At 37.8% G+C, this 21,803-nt stretch overlaps 1 protein-coding gene across 1 annotated transcript in view; it reads left to right on the forward strand.

The window, feature by feature from the left end:
* The window catches only part of LOC113108494 (integrin beta-5-like), a 32,321-nt gene extending 10,948 nt beyond the window's left edge, over positions 1–21,373 (forward strand). Inside the window, exons 10-15 of the mRNA XM_026271666.1 lie at positions 582–1,011; positions 15,376–15,598; positions 17,020–17,120; positions 18,381–18,500; positions 18,720–18,886; positions 19,877–21,373. Coding sequence (XP_026127451.1) covers positions 582–1,011; positions 15,376–15,598; positions 17,020–17,120; positions 18,381–18,500; positions 18,720–18,886; positions 19,877–19,975 — 1,140 coding nt within the window. The 3' untranslated portion in view covers positions 19,976–21,373. The remainder of the gene's footprint in view (positions 1–581; positions 1,012–15,375; positions 15,599–17,019; positions 17,121–18,380; positions 18,501–18,719; positions 18,887–19,876) is intronic.
* Positions 21,374–21,803: the final 430 nt, after the last annotated feature.

Genomic DNA, 21,803 nt, shown 5'->3' on the forward strand with positions numbered 1-21,803 from the left:
ATTATTATTTTTTTGTCTTTTGGGGATGCCAAGCGTGAGCGCTAATCTACTTAATAGTCTGCTTTTATGGACTAGTTGTGCTTATATCAATGCTTTAGCAAACTTATTAAAAAGTTTTGTTGGTCATGGAATTTTCCAACATTAACCAAGGTCTTGCAAACTTCAAAAATTTGTCATCCATGTAGCACTCAATAGCTGTGTCCCAAATCACGGTCTGTATCCGTCGTGTCAAACTAAGCATTGTTAAAGGGTTTGGAACGACCTGAGGGTAATTAATGACAGGATTTTCATTTTTGGTTGAATATCTCTTTAAGTGGATCTGTAAGTTTGCTTGTTAAGATATTAGTCAACATTAGTCAAGTATTAGTCACTTTTTGAGTGTGTTTTTTCCATTCCTTGTATCCTTCATGGCCTAGGAAGCAGCACACATTTCAAGGCCACATATGAAGGAGTCTTTGAAATGGGAGCGCCTTCTAAGTGCCACTGTGACTCATTCTCCCTTGGAATGCAGCCTTTGATTTGGGATATTTGTGTATTTCGTCTTGAATACAAGAAAGTAAGTTGTCTGTCCTTTCTTGCAGGTCTCCTTCAACATAACTGTAGAGGCTCGAGGATGTCCTCCGAAAGGCACCAGGAAGAGTTTCACCATCAGGCCTGTGGGTTTTAAAGACCGTCTGGAGGTCTCTGTGGACTACCGCTGTGATTGCAGCTGCACATATTACACCAAATCTAACAGCAGCCGCTGCAACTCCGCCGGCACCTACAGCTGCGGGACGTGCCGATGTGAGCCCGGCTACCTGGGGGCCCGCTGCGAGTGCGAGGAGGGAGAGGTCGACCACCAGCACCTCAGTGCCTGCCGTGAGGCCGAGGGCAAGCAGGTGTGCAGCGGCCGCGGAGAATGCAGCTGTAACCAGTGTCTGTGTTACGAGTCGGAGTTCGGCAAAATCTATGGCACCTTCTGCGAGTGTGACGACTTCTCCTGTGCACGACATAAGGGAATACTGTGCTCAGGTGAGGTCAAAGGATTTATGTTCTTACAATGCACCGTGCATTTCAAAGAGGAAATCTTTACATTTCAGTTCTATAATGCATTCTTACCTATATGAGTTCAATCGTTTTGTACAAAAATGTTGAAGTTTATGGGCCATGATCTAGTTTTTCAGCATTGTCTCAAACCATTCAGCTTATTTGGATTGCCATGGGTAGCTTTAGGATGCTACGTTTGTGCCCGATGCATTTTATCAGTTCTTGCCAAAGAGCAGTTGGCTGGCACCTCTCCCTCTCCACTGGACGCATCTCTGCCATGCCACATTGAGAGCTTTGTAGAAGGCTGTATTTGTTTGTCCATACACACAATAGCTGCTCTATGAGTAATAAAGCTCTGTTTTTCTTTAGTCAGCAGAAACTGTCAACACAGCACAAAATGGACATTTGTTGAGCTTCTGTAGCAATAATGTCATTGGTAGAATCTAGAATATGTCCCGTTTCTGCTTTCTCAGCCATGTAAAACTCTTCTTGTCTGCAGTAATGAGTCCTTAATGAATCTGGGTGTCTATGCTTTTTCGCACCACTTTGCCATGGTGAATTAACTGGGACAATTCTTGTAAACGCGCTAATAATGGCTGTGGGAAAAGGCAAACGTTGATGAGAGTTTCGTAGGTTTCGTTCACTTGATAAATGTCTCATAAACATGCTTTGTGGCATTTTGATTTGGAAATGCTCCAGTGAGAGCATCTTGTTTAGTAGTTAGTGAGTTGCAAGGTGTTTAGGATAGAAGTGCTCATGAAGTCCTATGGCTACAGTTCAGAAAAGTGCTATATTTTAACTATATATAAGTATTATTGTAACTTGTAATGTAAAGTTAAAATATTCTTATTATCAAATATTGTTTTTTTAAATGACATGTAAAGTGTTAATTTTCTTTTTTTAACTTTCAAAAAGTATAATCAATGTTTAGAGTCCCTGCATGTCTTGCATTTTATTTACTTTCATCTTAAAAATTACATGAAACCTTTCTGTGTTTGTGGAGAAATAGGCTTGTTTGCTGTGCAGGGTTGATTGTTGTGATAAAGTTGAAAGGTCAAGAAGAAGCTGTTCTGAATAGGTTAAACATCCCATGGGGGCGGAGCTTCCTACTCTCCCACTTTTATTACTGGGTCACTGGGTGTAGTGAGCATGCCCTGACTCGTGAAGCCTGAATTGGCTGATGGTTTCCCAGTAAAATATAATAGGGCAAGAATAAGCAGTTTGAAGATTGTGTTGCTTAACTCTATGTAGCCTTCCATTTATAGATGTATATAATAGTGGTTATTTTTCAAGGTGACTTTAAAGAAGCTTTTTAAAGCCATTTAAATGTAAACATGACTTTAAAATGACTATACGCACTCTTATAATTGTTCTTTTAAGCATAGTCCCTTGTTGATACACCTGGAGTAAACAAAGTTTTGTTTTTCTTGAAACTCTCTGTTTAATGGAAGTGTATTGAAATAGTTTTCTCAGCTGTACCCTTATATGTGTATCACACTCCACACCCTGCTATTACTTTAAACAGCATTTTCAATAACAGTAGCAAAATAAGATTCCGAGGTCACCCTGGACCATTGGATCAAAGCGTCTTGAATAGGATCAAAGTCCTATTCCGGACTGTAGTAGCAACTTTCTGTCTATATATATAGAGACATTTTAAGGGGTCATATGACGTTGCTTAAAGGAACATTATTTTGTATATTTGGTGTAATGAAATGTGTTTGTGGTTTAAGGTAAAAAAAAACATACTATACATTGTTTCTCCTCTGTGCCCCGCCTTTCTGAAACACGTTGAAAGCTCATCGGTCTGAGAAGCGAGGTTTACACTGATTGGGCAGCTATCCAGTACGTTGTGATTGCCACGAATACAATTTTAATGACTTGTACTGTCTTTTTATGTTCAATTTCAATTCAATTCAATTCAAGTTTATTTGTATAGCGCTTTTTACAAAATAAATCGTTACAAAGCAACTTTACAGAAAATTATGTTTCTACAATATTTAGTAGTAGCTAGTAGTTTGTGCACATTTGACAGGATTTTAGAAAAAAATAAAAATAATAATAATAATACAAGACGTAGTCAGCTAGACGATGAACTATCAATATTATTAATTAAGTTATTATATGATTCAGTCACACATTTAGCAATAATTGTTAGTTCTGTTTGTTGATTCAGGGTTAGCATCATATGAGGTCCTCTGAGGGTCAGCATCATCTCTTCTCAGGTGTTCTGGATCCAGACTGGAGCTTGTGTAAATCCTAGTTACCCGTGGCGAAACATAGAAACAAAATAGAGACATCATTAGCATAGCTGCTGATCCAACAAAGTAAAATTAGTTTAACCCAAGCTAATGAATAAAAATGCACCTTTGATCAGATGCAACTACACTCACAATTAAAAAGATACATTATTCGAATGCGTGGCGAAAGAGATGTGTTTTTAATCTAGATTTAAACAGAGAGAGTGTGTCTGAACCCCGAACATTATCAGGAAGGCTATTCCAGAGTTTGGGAGCCAAATGTGAGAAAGCTCTACCTCCTTTAGAGGACTTCGCTATCCTAGGAACGACCAAAAGTCCAGCGTTTTGTGACCTTATGGTGCGTGATGGGTTGTAACGTGGTAGAAGGCTAGTTAGGAACGCTGGAGCTAAACCATTTAGGGCCTTATAGGTGAGTAATGATCATTTGTAAATGATACGGAACTTAATAGGTAGCCAGTGAAGAGACTGTAAAATTGGGGTAATATGATCATATTTTCTTGACCTGGTAAGGACTCTAGCTGCTGCATTTTGGACGACCTGTAGCTTGTTTATTGAAGAAGCAGGACAACCACCTAGAAGTGCATTACAATAGTCCAGTCTAGAGGTCATGAATGCATGAACTAGCTTTTCTGCATCAGAAACAGATAACATGTTTCGTAGCTTGGCAATGTTTCTAAGATGGAAGAATGCAGTTTTTGTAACATTGGAAATATTACAAAATATTTCTTTTTATGTGTTGCGTTGCATTGCGCCATGTAAACATAAAAGCATGTCTGCATTTGTGATCGGAGAAATGACAAACAACAAGCTCTACTATATAACTGCTCAAATCCTGATTCAAAGTTTGAATCATCAGTGGCAAATCTTTAAATATGAAAACGTACTTACAGACTGTGAGTCAGAACAGCTGGCATTGTAGTCTACTCTTCCAGGATCAGGAAACAGTCCTCAATAAAATTCGCTGCACAGATCTGAATATTTGGGATGAACTGTACTCTAACAGTGTTGTAAATACAACTTAACCACTGATTTCTGCTCGTGTCCTCTTTTGAGTATTTTCGCTTTCACAACGAAGCACACAGTGGCAGCAACAATAAAGTTACGCCTTATTTCTTTGTGTGCATTCAGTGGCGCCCCCAGAAAATTTTAACAGGGGTTGCCAGATGAGGCCACAGTAAATTTTGGGGTGGCACATTAAAATAAAGAAAAACAATTGAGGGTTTGCAATATAGACAAAAAGTTATATCTCTGTGATTTCTGGAATTTTATTGATAATGATAATTAGACTATTTTGCTGAGTGTTATTGTGCTGATGTCTTATTTCTAATTGTGCTGACAGCTGACTCATTTTTTTTATTTTTACATTTACACCATTTTTTCTAAAAGTGTGCCCCCTTGGGGGCGCCCCTAGTGGCATTATGCAAATCTTCCCAAATCATGACTTAGACATGTGGGGGCATGTTTAGACAAGGTGTTTTAGGAGGGCCTGGACGAGTTTTAACTTTTTTATAAAGAAAATCTCTTCGGGTTTGAGACATTAGTCTTTGCAACTTTAGGGATCTCATCTATACACGAACAGCTTGTAACGCTCCAAAGAGAAAATAAAACTTGAAATCCCATCAATTAAAGTTTATTTTTATAGTGCTTTTTACGATACAAATCATTGCAAAGCAACTTTACAGAAAATTAAGTTTTAAAATTAAGTCATGATGGTAACTGTCAGTTTGTGAATATGGCAGAGATTTTCAGAAAAAATAATAAAAGTCCTAGTCAAACAGACGATGAACACTATTATGCAAATTGCTAATTATATAATAATGCAGAGTCAGCCGGTGATCCTACACAGGGTGATACAGCTTCTTCTGGTCAGTTTAACAGTTTCAGAGTCATCAGACTAAAATATTTGACAGAAGAATGGTGTGATCGACTGATAGGGATTAAGTTGTCAAGAAACCTATGCATAAAAGTTTTATTAGAAACTGTATAACCATTTTTAATCTTACATTAATTTAAATTTTACATTAAAGTTATATGTGCTTCTCTATAAATCTGAAATTTTAGTGTTTGTATTTTGTGGGTTGGATGTGATCAGTGTGGCCTTGTGCTGATAGCAGTCTGAAGCACTCCTACAGAAGGGCCGTACTGCACAGATAAGACTTCTGTGTGTCCTTTGTTGTGTTCGAGCAGTTAGTCTGCGCTCAGCTGTCAAAATGAAAGATTCATAATCTGCTGAACTTTTATGATTGAAAGGATTTAGAGTGACTGCTGTTGGAAGTACACAATGGGTTTTATTTGGAACTTTTCTTTCTTTCTTTTAAGTTCACATGCCCCATGTCAGTCTAAGGTTTAATGAAAACGTATTAATGGACATATGTTTCCAATCTCTGCACAATAGCTTTCTGAGTCTCAAGAAGTGTGAGAAGTGACAGTATGTTGAAACTATTGAGCTGTTTTTGATGGCTTCCTTTGTAAATCTCAGCTTTGTAGTGTTGTATGCATCTGCTGTTGATTTAAATTGCTTAAAAACAGAGAGAGCCAGGAATAGAGACTAAATGCCCCTGACACATAAATTTACTCCTTTTTTTTGTTGTTTAAATCTTCAACCTTGTTGTTGAGGTTTGTGTAGACCTAGTCAGTTAAACATGTTTGTTGTAAAGGTTTGTGGCTCTAGAAAATTGCAAGTAATGGAGTGTGGAACCAAATTCTTTCACATCGTTTTAATCTGGGTCATGATTTCACATGATTTATCCAACTGAATTTAGTGATAACCATTTTTACACTACCTTTTCAAAAGTTACCATTCAAAATTGTATAAATATTTTTTGTTCATTTTTTTTCAGTAATAATGCATTGAATTGGTCAAATGTGGCAGCAAAGACTAAATATTTCCTTTTTTTGTTAAATTTTGTGCACTTGACCCCCTGCAGTATACGATCATACAAGGGTTTTTAAATTGTCACCAACTTGTAAAACATATAAGAAGTGATGTTTTTTCTCAAAAACATTTGCAGTCTACCCGAGAAATATGTTAGACACCTGGATGTTTTTGGAGCTGTTTTTCAGATACGTTCAGATGTTAGCTTATGTTAGCATTACGCACATGGAGCAGATGACATTGTATGTTGAATACCAAACATATGCTGTAATTGGGATGTAATGTGGTTCCAATTAACGTTTGGCGAAGATTCCTCCAACTCATCTCTGTAACTGTACACAGACCATTGACGTATTTTTTTCCCACACCCCTGCATCCTCTTTAGCACAGTAAATGACATCAACACCTGGCAACACAATGACCTCAGAAGCAAGCAAACAAACAGACAAGGCCTTCACCGCTTTACCATCATCAAAAATACAGGAAAGTCTGGCGTGTATTAGATGATTGGATATAAACCCTTCAGATCTGTTTTCATTGTGGTGGGAATTTGGAATAGACTTCATTGCTCACTTAGTCTATTGATTTGTGATAAAAGTGCACTTGCTGCCAGAATAGCTGTTGACAATGTTGTTTTTAGTTTGCAAGTGTAGGAGTCCATTGAGTTCAAAAGAGGCATTTTAACAAGCACATGCGTTTGTTGGTTATTGAGTCAGATGTGCTCTATCTGAAAAGCATCCCTAAATGCACAAGCAAAATGAAAAGCTCAGTTGAAAAAACCTAATCCGGATGGAAAGTGGATCCTGTAGGAGCCTCGGGGACCTGGATCAGCATGCTAAACAAATAAAGCATCCCCTATGATTTCCTACGTCACTTCTGACTGACTTTTCTGTCATGCCTTTAAATGCCAATCCTGTTTACACGAAACATTTCAAAAGAATAGAATGTCAAAACCTGCTCATGGTGGGTGGTTGGCAGGTATTCATATTTACCCTTTGAAATTTTATGCCCCATGAATGGATGTTACACTTACATCCACACCCTAAATCTCAGCTACTAGGTTTTTTATTTTTAGAAATAGGGTATAAATTTTTTTTTTTTTTAAATAATGTTGCCCCTTGGGCAGATGAGCGGTTATTAAACAGAAGGTTTTATGAATTCATGAAGATGGTTTCTGCATGTCACTGCGTGATTTGATGCAATGGTTCATACTTGACTGACACTAACATGATGCTTTGGTGAAAGTATTTGGTTATGTGCCCTGAGGTTGTGTGTTTACCCGTGTAAAGCTTGTTTTACAGTGGAGTCCAAAAGACAGAGACCACCAGTGAAAAGTGACTTTTTTTTCAATATGATATTGAAAAAATGTCAAAACATTTATTGTTTACTATCTTATGGAAGAATATAGAAGAATTTGTAACATTTTCATTTGTGTATTGTAGTAGAATGTACATTTTATTACATTATGATAAGTGACTTCTCAGTCTTTTCCAGTTTTAAATGTATGAAATGCTTTTAAAAGACTTTTAGATCTCTGTGTGTGAAACTGGGTGGTATTTTAGTTTGCTCTCAGATCTGAGAGTTTTGCAGTGTCCTCATTGTACCGGTACACTGCAATCAGCCAGTGCTTAAAACAAACAAATCTCAGCTGTGACTTTGTGTCTCCTCGAGGGCTGGTAAAACACACCCAAACCTGTCCATCTTGGTCTTGTTTAGTTGCTTTACAAATCTGTCCGCAAGTGACCACATTGCTACAATGGAATTACCACGCCTCTTATTTCGGGACTCACTCTTGAAACAAGATAACGATTTTTCCCTGCCAAAATTACTAAATTAACAGAACTGTTATGCATTTCTTGTTTATACTCATTTTATGTGTTTTATTCTTAAACCACTCTGAGTTCTAGACATGGTGTTTTTTGGCTCTTTGCCCTTCCCACTTTTATGCTGTTGAGTTGCAGAAACATGTTGCAGCTCATTAAATGGTAATTAGTGGAAGCCTTACACCATACCGTACCAGCAGTAAAGCATGCAGGGAAACACATGAGCTTGTTCCTAACCAGAAACCTAATAGATGTACCACAGGCCCAGAGTATAGTGCATGGTTTTAAAGGTAATCTGCATTACTGTGCATTGTTGTCCTCAGCTTTCCTGTTTATTTAAAAGGCATCAGACGGCTGTGTAGCATAATAAATATGTATTTATCTTGTATGCATGCCTACTCTGTAATTGTTATTGTCTCTGGAGCATGAGATGAGTTACCCTGCAGTCACATGAGACAAAACTTCTGACTGCAATAATTCTCAAATATAATTTATCTGCTCAAAAAGGCTTTATAAGAGTTCAGATGTGCTCCTTATTAAGTGGTGAAACATGTGAGAGTCATTTCACGATTATTTTTAACTTATTTGATTCTCTTTGGAATACATTGAGGTTTCCTGGTTGCACAGGAATCTTGTAATAGGAACAGACACCACGTCAAGCATCTATAGACCTTCTGTTTTTTACTGCCAAGACTTCATCACCACTCTAGAGACGCAACTACAAGAGGCAGCTTGCCGTGTCTTGGCCTACATATTTGTATTCCACATGTTTCTCTATTGACCAATGAGTTGTACTTCTTAAGCTAAACACACAGAGGTCACACTGTTCCTGCAAAGTAAAGTCAGACAACACATTGCTCTTGCGTGTGGAAATACTGAATGGAAGTAATTTAAAAACATGAAGAAGCAAGGAGCAGTTAGCTTGGTTGGCAGCTTCCACAAGGGTCCATTACTCACGCACAGCAAGAATCTATGGCTTTGTTCACACTGAAACCAGTTTAGACTAGTTTCTAAAATATATGGCCATTAGGACTGACTGATTTATTGTTATTTTGTATATGGTGAAATCTGAACAATTTCAGTAGCAGATGATATGGTCAGTGTCAGTACATGTACAGTACTGTTCAAAAGTTTGGGAATAGTCTTAAGTCATCATAGTTAGGTTAACTGCGAAAGCAGTGAATGGGAGAGTACCCAAAATATATTTTTTTCCATTCCCACTTGCTCAGATAGGAAAAGAAAAAAATCCATGATGGTGTTTTCACGAATTTACTGAGAGGCTGATAACTGCGGTGAGAAGAGAAAACGATGTCAAATTTACGTCCCTCCCTTAGACACTGTATCAGAAACACCCTTGCATTAGCATTAACTAGTTTTTTAGTTTTTTGCTTTTGCTGCAAAGGTGATGTAATACAAAATATAGTGTTATAAATGTGTATTATAATTTATTTAATTTTATTTAAAAAATGTAAAAAAAAAACTAAATTTGAGAATTTACAATGCTTTTGAAAAGGGTCCATTGTTGTTATTCTGCAGGGATGCATTAAATTGATCAAAGGTGACAGTGAAGACATTTATAAGGTCACAGGATTAAATGGCATGTTAAAGCAGAAAACAGTCAATTTAAATTGTTATAATGATTTAACCGTATTACTGTTTTTGCAGTAGTTTTGACCAAATAAGTGCAGCATTGGTAAGCATAAGAGACTTTGTTCAGAAACATAAAAATAAAAAAATTTACAGACCCCAAATTTTTAAACGATAGTGTACATTTTTCCTAGTAATGGCCTAGAACAGAGGACTACAAACTTGTCATTTGGTGCCTAAAATAACAAGTGGGAAACAGTTCTGTGATTTATTTATGTATTTAGCACACTTTATCAGATCGGTGCTGGACTGGAGGTCTGTGAAAACCAGATGACTCATATAAAGTTAACCCCTTCAGCCTGTTTCCTAGAAGGAGCATCAACTATGACCGTTTCTCCAGATGGATGATGTTCTGTCTCTGTGGTCCATGTCACGTGTACTAGAACTCCTTGGTTAAGGCCTTAAACACCACATCAAAAAACAGTCAGTACGAGTCTAATTTTGCTTTTAATTCTCCTTTCGACACTTTTGGTTCTATGTTTTATCTGCTTGCTTCTCCCTATGAATGATTTTCCATCAAAATAAGCTTTTTTTATAGTGCCTAAAACTTTCCACTGAATGTGGAGTTGAATTACACACAACGTACTTGTTTGTTTCTTCTTTCATAGGGAAGGAAGAATGACCACAGAGTCTGTGATGGCACGTTTTTGTGAATGTAGACTGCTGAGATATCAAGTAGCTTACTTGCTTACTGTTTGGTAAGCATTTCTGAAACCCGCTCCCTCTCACGGCTCCAGACAGGGAAGTGAGATTCCCCTGGCCTGGAGCAGAACCGGGTTGTGCTGGTGGTTCCTCACTGGGTGGAACTAGAACGTGGCAGAGGTAACACACCCTGTGCTCTCACTGCACCCCAGTGATTACAGGGCTTGCCGAGTCTTTTTCAGATTCAAAGGAGGATCTATTTTAAGTTTACCACCACAAGAAAGGCAGAGAAACCACATGTCATGACCACGTTATGTTTTAGAAGTCCGTCTGCAGGTCTGTTTGCTTCTGCCATCTACATTATTCATGCATAAAATATATACCTTCTTTTTTTATTGATTAACTTATTTTATTTTTAAATAAATGCGGTGCTTATAAACTTTTTACCTCCCCCAAATTTTGGAATGGTCTTAAAAAAAAAATTAGCCGTCTCTGGCTGTCCATACTGAACTGCTAAAAAATGGCTTATGTCCAACAAGAAATTGAATGTCCACTTTATATTGACCCGATGAGCTTTCATAGTCTCCTCACTGTAATTGTATCTCCCTCTGGTGTCGGCAGGCAGATGCATCATGGGTCAGTAAGTTCAGTGACTCTTGACTGTGAACTGAGGGGAGTGTGATGATACACTAGAATAGAATAGCTCAAGCATTTGAGTGGAGCGAAATGAAGCGCTCACCCTGGAGAGTTCCAATATAAAGAGGAATGTCCTTCCTGTTGCTTCAGCAGCAGGATCTACACTTCCTGTGGGACTGCAGTAGCTAAAATGGTCTTTATAACAGGAAGACCAGGTCAGGGTCAGCATATCAGTCAACCAATAGCAGTTCAGGACAGTAATTGATAAATGGATTCAGCAGGTCTGGATTGTATGGATTGTTGTTTTATATATTGTAAAATATATTCAGCATCAAAAAGATGTAATTACTTGATTGTTAGAAATGGAGAATGATGAAAATCCTTGTTTTAGTATAATATGCAGTATTATAGACTAATAAGAATTTTTATGAATTCTCTCAATTAGCTTTTAGAATTTCAGTTTTCATTTTTTGTTGTGGTTTAGTTTACTAATTTCATGTGCTTTTGAAATTATTAGTTTTTAAAAAAAAAAAATTTTTTATTTACAATAGTGTAATCTCATAATAAAATCAGGCTTTTTCTTATTATACTTCTTAAACATATAGTTCAGTTAGTTGCCAAGGCAGGATTTCTAATTTTCATTTTCATTTCACTTGAGCTTTATTGAAATTATACAAATTTTGTTTATAGAAATTATTTCATTAACTTGTTAGTAGTGTTTGTTAACGATAACAACATTGCCAATATGTTGTTCATATAAGAAACTAGAACAAAAAGCCCTTGGAAGTTAGGACTGGAAGTTTTTTTTTTTTTTTTTAAATGTAACTTTCCACGTTAGTTTGATGTATGATCATAGTATCAGTCTGACTTCGTGACTTGGGCATTGTTCATTCATGACCGATTACAAGCCTGCTTATTTTCTTTTAAATATGTCTGTCAAGTCATGCTAAATTTATCACATTATAATATTTTTAAGGCTGGAATAAAGGACATTTTCATCACATAAAGATGACTTTGCCCTTCATGAAGACTTCACAGCAATAGAGCTCAAGTTAACACTTCTTGAACAGTGTTTACAAGCACAGACTCTGTGTTGACTGTGAAACTTTGCACCCTTAAATAAACCTGATACTTGAGGTTGAGAGTAATTGACATATTTCAGTGCTCGCGTGGCTTTGGACTCAGTCATGTGTGAATTCGTCTAGTTTGACTGTGGATGTGGTAGACATGGGCTGAGGCTCATTCCCAGAGGCTTTCAAACATTGGATCTGCCTTTCTGGCATGGCAACAGCACTCAGTGACCTAAATAAAAGACTGGAGTCAGGAATGCTGGGAGAGCAGGTCTGCATTGATTCTGTAGCGTTTTTATTTTTATTAGCGTACAGATGATGGCTTGATATTTTAACTTAACACATTAAATCGAAGGACTGTTAGTTCTGAATGTCTGTGGTAAAAACATTAAACGTGAAGCCTGTGGATGCTGTTATTTTCAAGTTAGAGTACCGTCACACATACACACACCTTTAAAAGGGCTTAAGAAAACAGGTGTGGGAAACGCGCCACAACGTGTCCTTGTTCATACCAGATCCGTTCAGAAGTTCAATCGTTCAGTAAAGGTGTTCAGTGAAGGAAGTGGACGCCATGTTTAGTGCCCTAAGGAGGGGTACATTTCAATATAACTCTCAGAGGATTTTTTTCATCCTTATTTTCCTCTCATAACCCTAACAGACTTGCAGTCTTACTTTATTAAAGGTCTTAAAAAAATAAATAAAAGCATTTTAATGAACATGTTTTTTTCCCCCTCTTAATTATAAATGGGGAGCCGCTTACTTTTATAAGGTGCATTTTATATCTTTTAGGAGAATTTGGTTGTCTGTCAGTGAAGAATTCAGTGCTTACACATTCCTGGACTGTATTAGTTCTGCTGTGGCACCACAATGAAATCTTTATTGTGTGGGAGCTGACCAGCATGGCCTCACTGGACCGTTTTAGTACCACTTTGTGTGTGTGTGTGTGTGTGTGTGTGTATGTACATTTAAACACATCATCCCTCACTGTACGTGTCTCTCTCAGCATCATATCTGATCATCCTTTAGAGTCATGTAACTTCCCTTTCTCCCAAGATTAGATTAGATTGCATCAAACAGCATCTCCCTCAGTAGGTTGGAGAATGTGCAATATCTTTAAAGGGATACTTTTTTCAAAACTTTTCTCATTTTAACTACTGTTCAGAAGTTTGAGGTCAGTAAGTTTGTAAAAGAGTAACACTGTGAAACGTTTTCAGTTTGGATATGTTATAAATGTGATTTATTGCTGTAATGGCAATACTGAATTTTCAGCACGCATTATTTAATTCTTAAGTGTCACATGATCCTTCAGAATTATTCTAATGTGCTTATTTGATGTTTTTAATATTTCTTATTTTCAGTGTTGAAAACTGCTTAAAGGGTTGGTTCAGTGTTTTTTTTTTCTAGGCTTGATTGTATTTGTGGGGGGTTATGTTAATGCTTAGTTAAAAAAAAAAAAAAAATTTTTACAATTTTTATTCCACACCGCTCTGTCCATTCTCCTATTAACACGCTGATCATTTCCTTTTTTTTCTGAAGTCCCTCCCTCGGAAATAGGTGATGGGCTCTGATTGGTTAGCTAACTGATTGGCTAAACCATCTAAATATCCCGCCCCTCATCTCAGCATCATGTGCTCTGGTTGTATTGTAAACACCTGCGTCATTAATACTGCTTATCGCTGTATATAAGCTACTGCTTATGTTAGCTTTTAAAATATGGTTTTATCCTGATTAATGCTTTAATACAGAATGGCAAGTGCACGCGCATTCATGTTTAACGATTCTCATAGCTATGCGAAAATAAGTGTATAATTATAACAGTTCTTTACAGAAGCTGAGCTGAATAAGGAAGAGAGAGATAGAGAGAGATGCATAGCAGGGGGACGTGTGAACAGTATTAAGAACCACTGCTTTAGAACATTGATTTCAAAACTTGTGAATCGGTTAATTGTTAGAAGACCGAATCGTGATTCATATATGAACAGATTTTTACACACACCTCTAGTTTTCTCTTTCTCTTCTTTAATGCAGCAGAGCATGGCATCACCCCCTTTGCTGCCTTTTCCCAAGGTAAGGGTTTATTTGGGTTTGTGATGTCACGAACCTGGGAAGTAACTTGTTGTAGTCCCTACGAGCCATTTTTGTAGCCATCAAACTGCCAGAAATGTAAAAGACGATATCTCCATTTGCATTGAGGTTTCAGCTTTGTAACTTTGCAGATATTGTTTATGCTCAAACAGCAACATTACATACAAACCTCTTTTTATTATATTGGTGGATTCTTTTATTAGTAATGTCAAAAGAACAGCCTTTATTTGGAATAATAAAAATCTTACTGACCACTAACTTTACTCACCCCAGATTATTCCAAGCATCCATTATGTTACTTTTTCCTCAGAAAACAAAAGTGTCATGTTTAAGTATTGGTAAACGTCATGTGAGTAGAATTCACTTATTTTTTAATGTGTTGGATTGAAACCTCATGTCACTATGAAACGGATAAAGAGCTGCATGAAGGTCTTACTACAATTCTAAAACGTTAAAATAAAAAGGTCTTCTAAAATTTCTACTTTCTACATAAAGAACAAAACAGTAATGCAAGGACTAGAAGGTAAGTAAATGACAGAATATTTATTTATGGGTGAGCAATCACATTTAAAGCAGAACTCCTCTTCTTTCCTACAAGCTAATATGACCTCTCTGGACTACACAAGCACAAAACTGCCTCTTTGGAGCATGTGTGCTCAATTTTTCCAACATTTTCTAGTTCTTGTGCAATCATTGGTGTGAGGCTGCAGCTGATGGCACACCAAGTGTTCAGCACTGCTTTGAATCTGTTCACCGCTGTTTTGCCATGAAAGTGTGTCTTGTTTATCATTTTGACTTTACGGCCCTTTACATTTCGCTCGTACAGTACTGCATCAGAACATTAACTTTCACTTGGGTCATTCATGCAGTGATTTTAACACATTGGCACATTTGTTGCAAAAGACAAAAAGAGTTCTGCTCACACTCAGCGATGGAGACACAAGCCAAGAATCCTTGGTGTTGGAATGAGTAGATCTGCATGTAATCAGTCCAGTGGAATGTGCACAGCCATGGACCGAGAGACTCCAGAGAATGTGGGAGGAGGAGACAGCGGCCATCTTTGTGTTATGACCGAGAAATGTGTAACGCTTTTGTTTCTATTCATGTCAGTAAATGTTGGTTATATGCAAGCTCTCACTTTCACTGTGTGCATTACAGTATTATGTTTTTCTAAGAGGTCTTTGTGTTCATACGTTAACCACATTTGTTAGTGCAATTGTTGCACATACCAGCCATTTTACATAATAAGAGGTTACAGTGTTAGAAGCTATGTAAGGTTTATTCCAGATCTCTCTCTCCCTGTTTCCCAGGCCATGGAGAATGCCACTGCGGTGAGTGTAAATGCCACGCTGGTTATATTGGAGACAACTGTAATTGCTCTACAGAGACGGCTTCCTGTGTGTCGGACGACGGCAAGATCTGTAGCGGGCGGGGCAGCTGTGTGTGTGGGCGGTGCCAGTGCACTGAGCCAGGGGCATTTGGGGACACGTGCGAAAAATGTCCCACCTGTCCAGATGCTTGTGGAACAAAGAGGTATGAGACCGAAGATGCTGAAACTAACTAAACTAAAGCTAACTCGATTTCTAATGTGAGGTCTGTCTGTAAAAGTGGATACTTTATTGAAAATATGTTTGCATATGGGAATTGTACTGTCCAATAGCATACAGTTTCATACTCATTTGCAGCATTTCAACCTTATTTTACTTTAAATTGGCACTTCCTTTTCATAAAATATGTTGGGCTGCCCCCTTACAGTTGACTAACCATTAGTGAAGCTAAACAGTAGCGCTCTCTGCAGGAAAGATGAGCTCCGGTGCGCTCACTTGCTCTTAAAATCCTCAGTTTTTGGTCACACTGATAAGAGTAGTACATCTTTCGAATCTGTAAAGAAGTTGTTTATTTGTGTGCACTCACATAAACAACAAACATCATGCTGGTAAAATGCTTCCTGTATACAAATGACTGCACTTCAGAGTGCAGTCTTGACCACCTGGAGCTAAACACTCTTAAAACTGTGGAGATGATTGTGGACTTCAGGAGAAACCCACAGAGAAAAGCACTGTGACTGCAGTGGAGTCATTCAGGTTCCCGGGCAACACCATCTCTCATAATCACATTAACTCTATTGTAAAAAAGACCCAACAGAGGCTGGATATCCTCCTACAGCTGAGGAAGTTCAACCTGCTGCAGGAGCTGCTGAAACCCGGTCATCACCTGTTTGGTTTGGTTCATCTCCCAAAACAGACATCAGAAGAATACAATGGACAGTCAGGACTGCTGAGAAGATTATTGGTGAACTTTACATCTCCAGAGTGAGGAAAAGGTCTAAGAGAATCACTCTTGACCCTTCATATCCATCCCACTCTCTTTTTGAACTGTTGCCCTCAGGCCGGCTCTACAGAGCACTGTGCACCAAAACAGCCAGACACAAGAGCAGTTTTCCCCCCAGACCATATCACACTTGAACAACACATAACACCTCAGTACCGCACATCTGTAAATAGCACATAAGCACATTCACAGTTCTGTCTATGGACATTTTTCCTTTTTCTGTTTTTTTTTTTTTTTTAATTGCTATATTTTCTGTTCTCTCATTTTATGTACTGTATGTCTGCACTTTGTTTGTTTTTTTCTGTACCAGAAGCCCCTAACACCAAGACAAATTTAGTGTGTGTGTGTGGGTGAACACACTTGGCAATAAAGCTGTGTGTCTGTTTTTGTTATTGAGGAACAAATCAAAAATATTTCTGTGGCGCAAAGTAGCATCCCACAAGATGATGTCAGCAGAGCTCTTATTTACACTACATACACCAACATGTGTTCTCCATTAGACTCCTCAGAGCTGATTGGCAGAGTCTGAGATCGCTTTCATTTGTCTATGTCTCTTGTTAAGATTCAAACTTGTCAGTCTTGTGATAGTTACAGTTTGACTTTTTCTATATGTTTCTCCTCAGGGAATGCATTGAGTGCCGTCTCTTTAACACGGGGAGACTGGCCGATAACCAGACCTGCCAGCGCATGTGCAAGGATGAGATCATCACGGTGGAAACACTCAGTGAGTGCACACTTGACACACTGAATAATGATCACTTCTTCTCTCCACCCTGCACAAACACACTTCTACCTCTGATCCAAATGCATATGTGGTTTGTTTGAGCCAAAGAACAATATTTGGACATATGTTTGTTTGTATGTTTATGCTCTGCTATCAGTTAACTATTCAGTAAACATGGTACTTAAATTAACTCATATGAGAAAACTCAAAAAGACAACACAATAATGGTTGCTTAACAGGCATCTTCCTTAAGTCAAAGAGAAAAGTTGACCCCAGCAGTGATCAGGAGCTCAGTTCAGAGATCATCAGGACACACTGTTGGTCGAGCGCCACCGTTTGTGCTTCCAGGTCATGACTGTGTTACCCGCAGCAGGGTGAAGCACAGTTTGTGGCGTCTCATGTCCTGCTCTGTTTATGTTATTATCTAGAGAATGTGAGTCTGGACGTCTCCACAGCACTAGCTGTTCTGTGTCCCACTGTGAAAGCATGTGTTTACTGCTCTTCCACTAAAACCGTGCTATTAATACAAACCACTGACATGTAAAATCATTTAGAATAGCAATTTAGAAAACACTATTTTGTTGTGTATATAGATCTCTTTTTATTATATTTTTGTATATAATTTTTTATTTTATTCATTTATAATCATGAAGGTTTTATTAGAGTCCGTAAGCTATGAATAAAGTTTATGAGACCTTCTCCGGGGTATTTATAACAGGTTTTATTGCTGGAGGAATTCTTTTACATGTGTCTAGGAATGCATGAATGAATGTTTATTGTTGAGCAATATGAAGCTGGTCTTATTCGCTGAAATGCATTAGTGAAACATTCAGGTTGCCTGTGAACTCTTTAAGGCCTTTCCATGTCACTCTTCATTGTAAAAGAAGGCATCAAGGATGATGTTTAACAACATTTCTCTGCCGTTTCAGTCAGCTGACTTCCTTAATGGACTCCACATGTGCATACCGGAAACATCTAGCTCATTTGGAGAAAAGAGGCTCCGTAGTTAAATGAATGTTAGGAAGGGAGAGACTTCCTAGACTATTGGGGATTTTAATTATGATAACATTTAAACACTCTTGATCAATCTGGGTCCTTGTTGAGGAATGCAGGGTCTGGTCCAACAATAATTTCAGTGTTTCAGTGTTTATGCTGTTGGCTTGACACTTCTTTCTCATTTTATTGCCTTAGACAGAGTTTGCACAGCTGTTTTATTCAACTAAACTCCTCTTTTCCTCAACTTCTCTCTATCTGTTTCAGAAAAGGATGATTCCAACGCTGTTCAATGCGTGTATAAGACAGAGAAGGACTGTGTGATGAAGTTCACCTACTCTGAACATGCCAGTGGCCAGTCGGTCCTCACTGCTCTTAAAGAGCCAGGTCAGTGTTTAGCACTTCACAACTGGCCCACTTAGAACGGCATTTCAGAATCTTGTTCAGCACAGTCATTTCTGGAACGTATAAGTGAATAAAAGATCAAAGTAAAAGAGTTTATATTTTTGTTATTTCTGATACAAGCATTGTTTCTAATGGGGAAAATGCATCAATGTCTTACATTATGGCCATGCATTTATGCATTTTGTTTCCACGTGTTTCCAGAATGTGCTGTTGCCCCAAATGCCATGACTGTGCTCTTGGCAGTTGTTGGCAGCATCTTGTTGATGGGCATCGTGCTGCTAGCTCTCTGGAAACTGGTCATCACCGTCCACGACCGCCGCGAGTTTGCACGCTTCCAGAGTGCACGTTCACGAGCGAGATATGAGATGGTGAGATTTAATCCATCTACTGCACTGCATATGATCCCAATGATAGAAATCACATACTTGTGACTGTGTGAAATGTTGGAATACTTTACATGTCACAATACTTTTGACTGAGTTCCATTAATCAAGGTTACAGAATTGTTAGGATTATAGTATTACATTTTTTATCTGCATACTATCGTTCAAGAGTTTGGCATCGGTAAAATGTTTTTGTTTTTTACATCTTTGAAAGAAGTCCTCTTTTTTTAACCAAAGCTGCGTTTTTTTTTTAATCAAAAATACAATGGAACTGTAGTATTGTGAAATGATATCACAATATTAACAGTTTTCCATTTGACAGTATTTTATAATGCAATTTATTCCTGTAATGCAAAGCTGCTTTTTCAGCCGACATTATTACAGTTTTCAGTGTCACATGGTCCTTCAGAATTATATTCAGTACATATTCAGTATTCTTTGAATTTAAATTCAAGTAAATTCAAAGTAAATGCTCAACTCTTCTTTAAAACAGACATTTTAAAGAAGGATGCATGAATATCTTTGCTTATCAGTTCAGTGCGTCATTGCTCAGGAGTAAAGATAAGGAAAACGTTTCTTATCAATATTGAAAACAGTTGTGCTGATTATTTTTATTCATTATATTTTGGAAACATATCTTGAAAACACATTCAAGAGAACAGCATTAATTTTGGGGAAAATAATTCAATTCTAAATTGATTTAGAAATCTTATAAAAACAGCACTGTTTGTAAGTTATTTATAATGCAAATAGCCTGAACTGGCAACTCTATGCAATCACAAGGACAAAAACAACCATACTTTGATTGAAACCATGAGGCCTTTTGGAAAACATCAGTCATGATCATTCCAGACATCATGATCATTCCAAGGCTGTGTTTCAAAGAATCCGTTCGCTCTGCCCTTCTAACCATGTGCATTTCAATCAACCCATCTGACCAGTTTATTCCTCCTCCTCTCCTTGTCTTCTTCCCAGGCATCTAACCCTGTTTATAAGCAGTCCATCCCCTCCCACCCAATGGAGACGGATTTCCATATGCATATTATCAAGTCATGCAACGGAGGAGTCCACTGATCGACCTGCATTTGGACTGGGGGACATGGCAGGACCTGTCCAGCACACCTCTGCACTACAGTGGAGGACAGAGACAGAGCAAATGTTACCGTCTTTTGCAATGCAAACATTTTTTGAGGCGTGTGGTTCCTGAGGATTGGAAGTGATCTTAATGCGGTTTCAGTTGGATGAGCAGCAGTTGGACACATGGCTTGTCTAGTTGGAGAGGCAGGGCTTCTCTGCCTGTTCCAGAATTCTCCATGAGTGATAGACATTGACCTGCAATGGACCGCTTGCTTGAATATAATTCCTAACCATACCTCCTGCACATTATGATGGATTTGCTGTGCATTGTTTTATAGGCAAAGAGACATGAAGTGTATATTTTTAACAGTGTTCCTTTCCCAGCCGTTATACATTTTACATCATTTTATTAACCACATGTACAGTACAATAGTCAGATGCCATAAAGTGTGCATAGAACACAAAGAAATGCTAAATTATACAACTCTTTAACAAAGTGGTTGGTACTAACCTTACCAGGGCAATACATTTCTTAACTTGTTTTGCACGTTGTATGTTAGGCTGAGATTTATAAAGTAAAGAAAGAAATGCCACTCTACAATCCTAGTCTTTTGTTTTTTTGCCAGAGGTTACACATTTTTATAATAGTTTGCAACTGTACAGTGTGATGCAATAACACTGCCTGCTGATAATTCAAGAGTGTCTCATTTGTTTTTGGAACAATTACATTTAGAAGTTCCACACCCATCCCATCAGGACCTGGACTAAATCAAAATTAGACACGAGACACCAGCTGCCAGCAAGAACTGAGACTGACCCCATATCAATACTTAGTCATGTGGAAGTCATGTTTGTGTCTACTTGCTTTTACTACGATGTGTTTTGGTGCATTGTTTTCATATAAGGCGTATGTTTTCATATAAGGTGTATGTTTTCGTACTGCTCTTACTGCAAAAATCCAAACTGAATACACTGCTAGTCAATCTTTCAAAACCAGGTCTTTCACTGGTTATGATTTCAGGCCATATAATCATTGTTTCAAAACACAAGATCTTTGGAATAAATGAGAACATTTGGTTTAATCGCTGAAACACAACAGTATGACCTTTCAATTTAGTACTTTTAACAATCAGTTCATCCAAACACCAAACAATGCAAGATACATGTTTAATTTCAGCCATGCTGCCGAGGTTACAGTAACACAGGCTAGACTTTCACAGTTAGACAATACACTTACATTACCTAACTTGTGTAATTAATGTGAAATCTGTTAAGTTTGTAATACTATATGTCCAGTTTGTCAACAAAAGGTGTGATGGAGACATGACATGGCCATGAGGTTTTGTGTAGTACAGTTTTTGCTGTCGATACAGTAAATGTTGTCATTTTACCATGTGACCGAGTCTGTACTGTACTTGGGTGACTTCACTTTGACGTTGTCTACCATAGTTTATAGTCCCACATGGCATACATGTCTCTCTTATTCAGATTTGTCTGGTCATTCTGTCACTTTCAATTGTACCTTAATGTATTTATCACAAATTGCAAATCTCTTTCTCTTTCACACACACACACACACTTTGAAAGTTGAGGTTATTATCTGATTTAAATAGCTTACTGTAACAATTTATTTTACTTGGTTATCTATTTTGGAAATTGTCAACCATTACGATCTGCTGGATTACATCATAGACGGAGAGGAAAATGAAAAGTTTGATCACAATATCATTATGAATGGCACTTGTTGTGAATGAAATGTTTAAACAGATGTGTAGGGGAATGTACAGTTAAAACCCAAGGACCAGATATGATGAATGAAGACCAG

The sequence above is a fragment of the Carassius auratus genome, chromosome 9 (genome assembly GCF_003368295.1).
Source record: "Carassius auratus strain Wakin chromosome 9, ASM336829v1, whole genome shotgun sequence".
Classification (NCBI taxonomy): domain Eukaryota; kingdom Metazoa; phylum Chordata; class Actinopteri; order Cypriniformes; family Cyprinidae; genus Carassius; species Carassius auratus.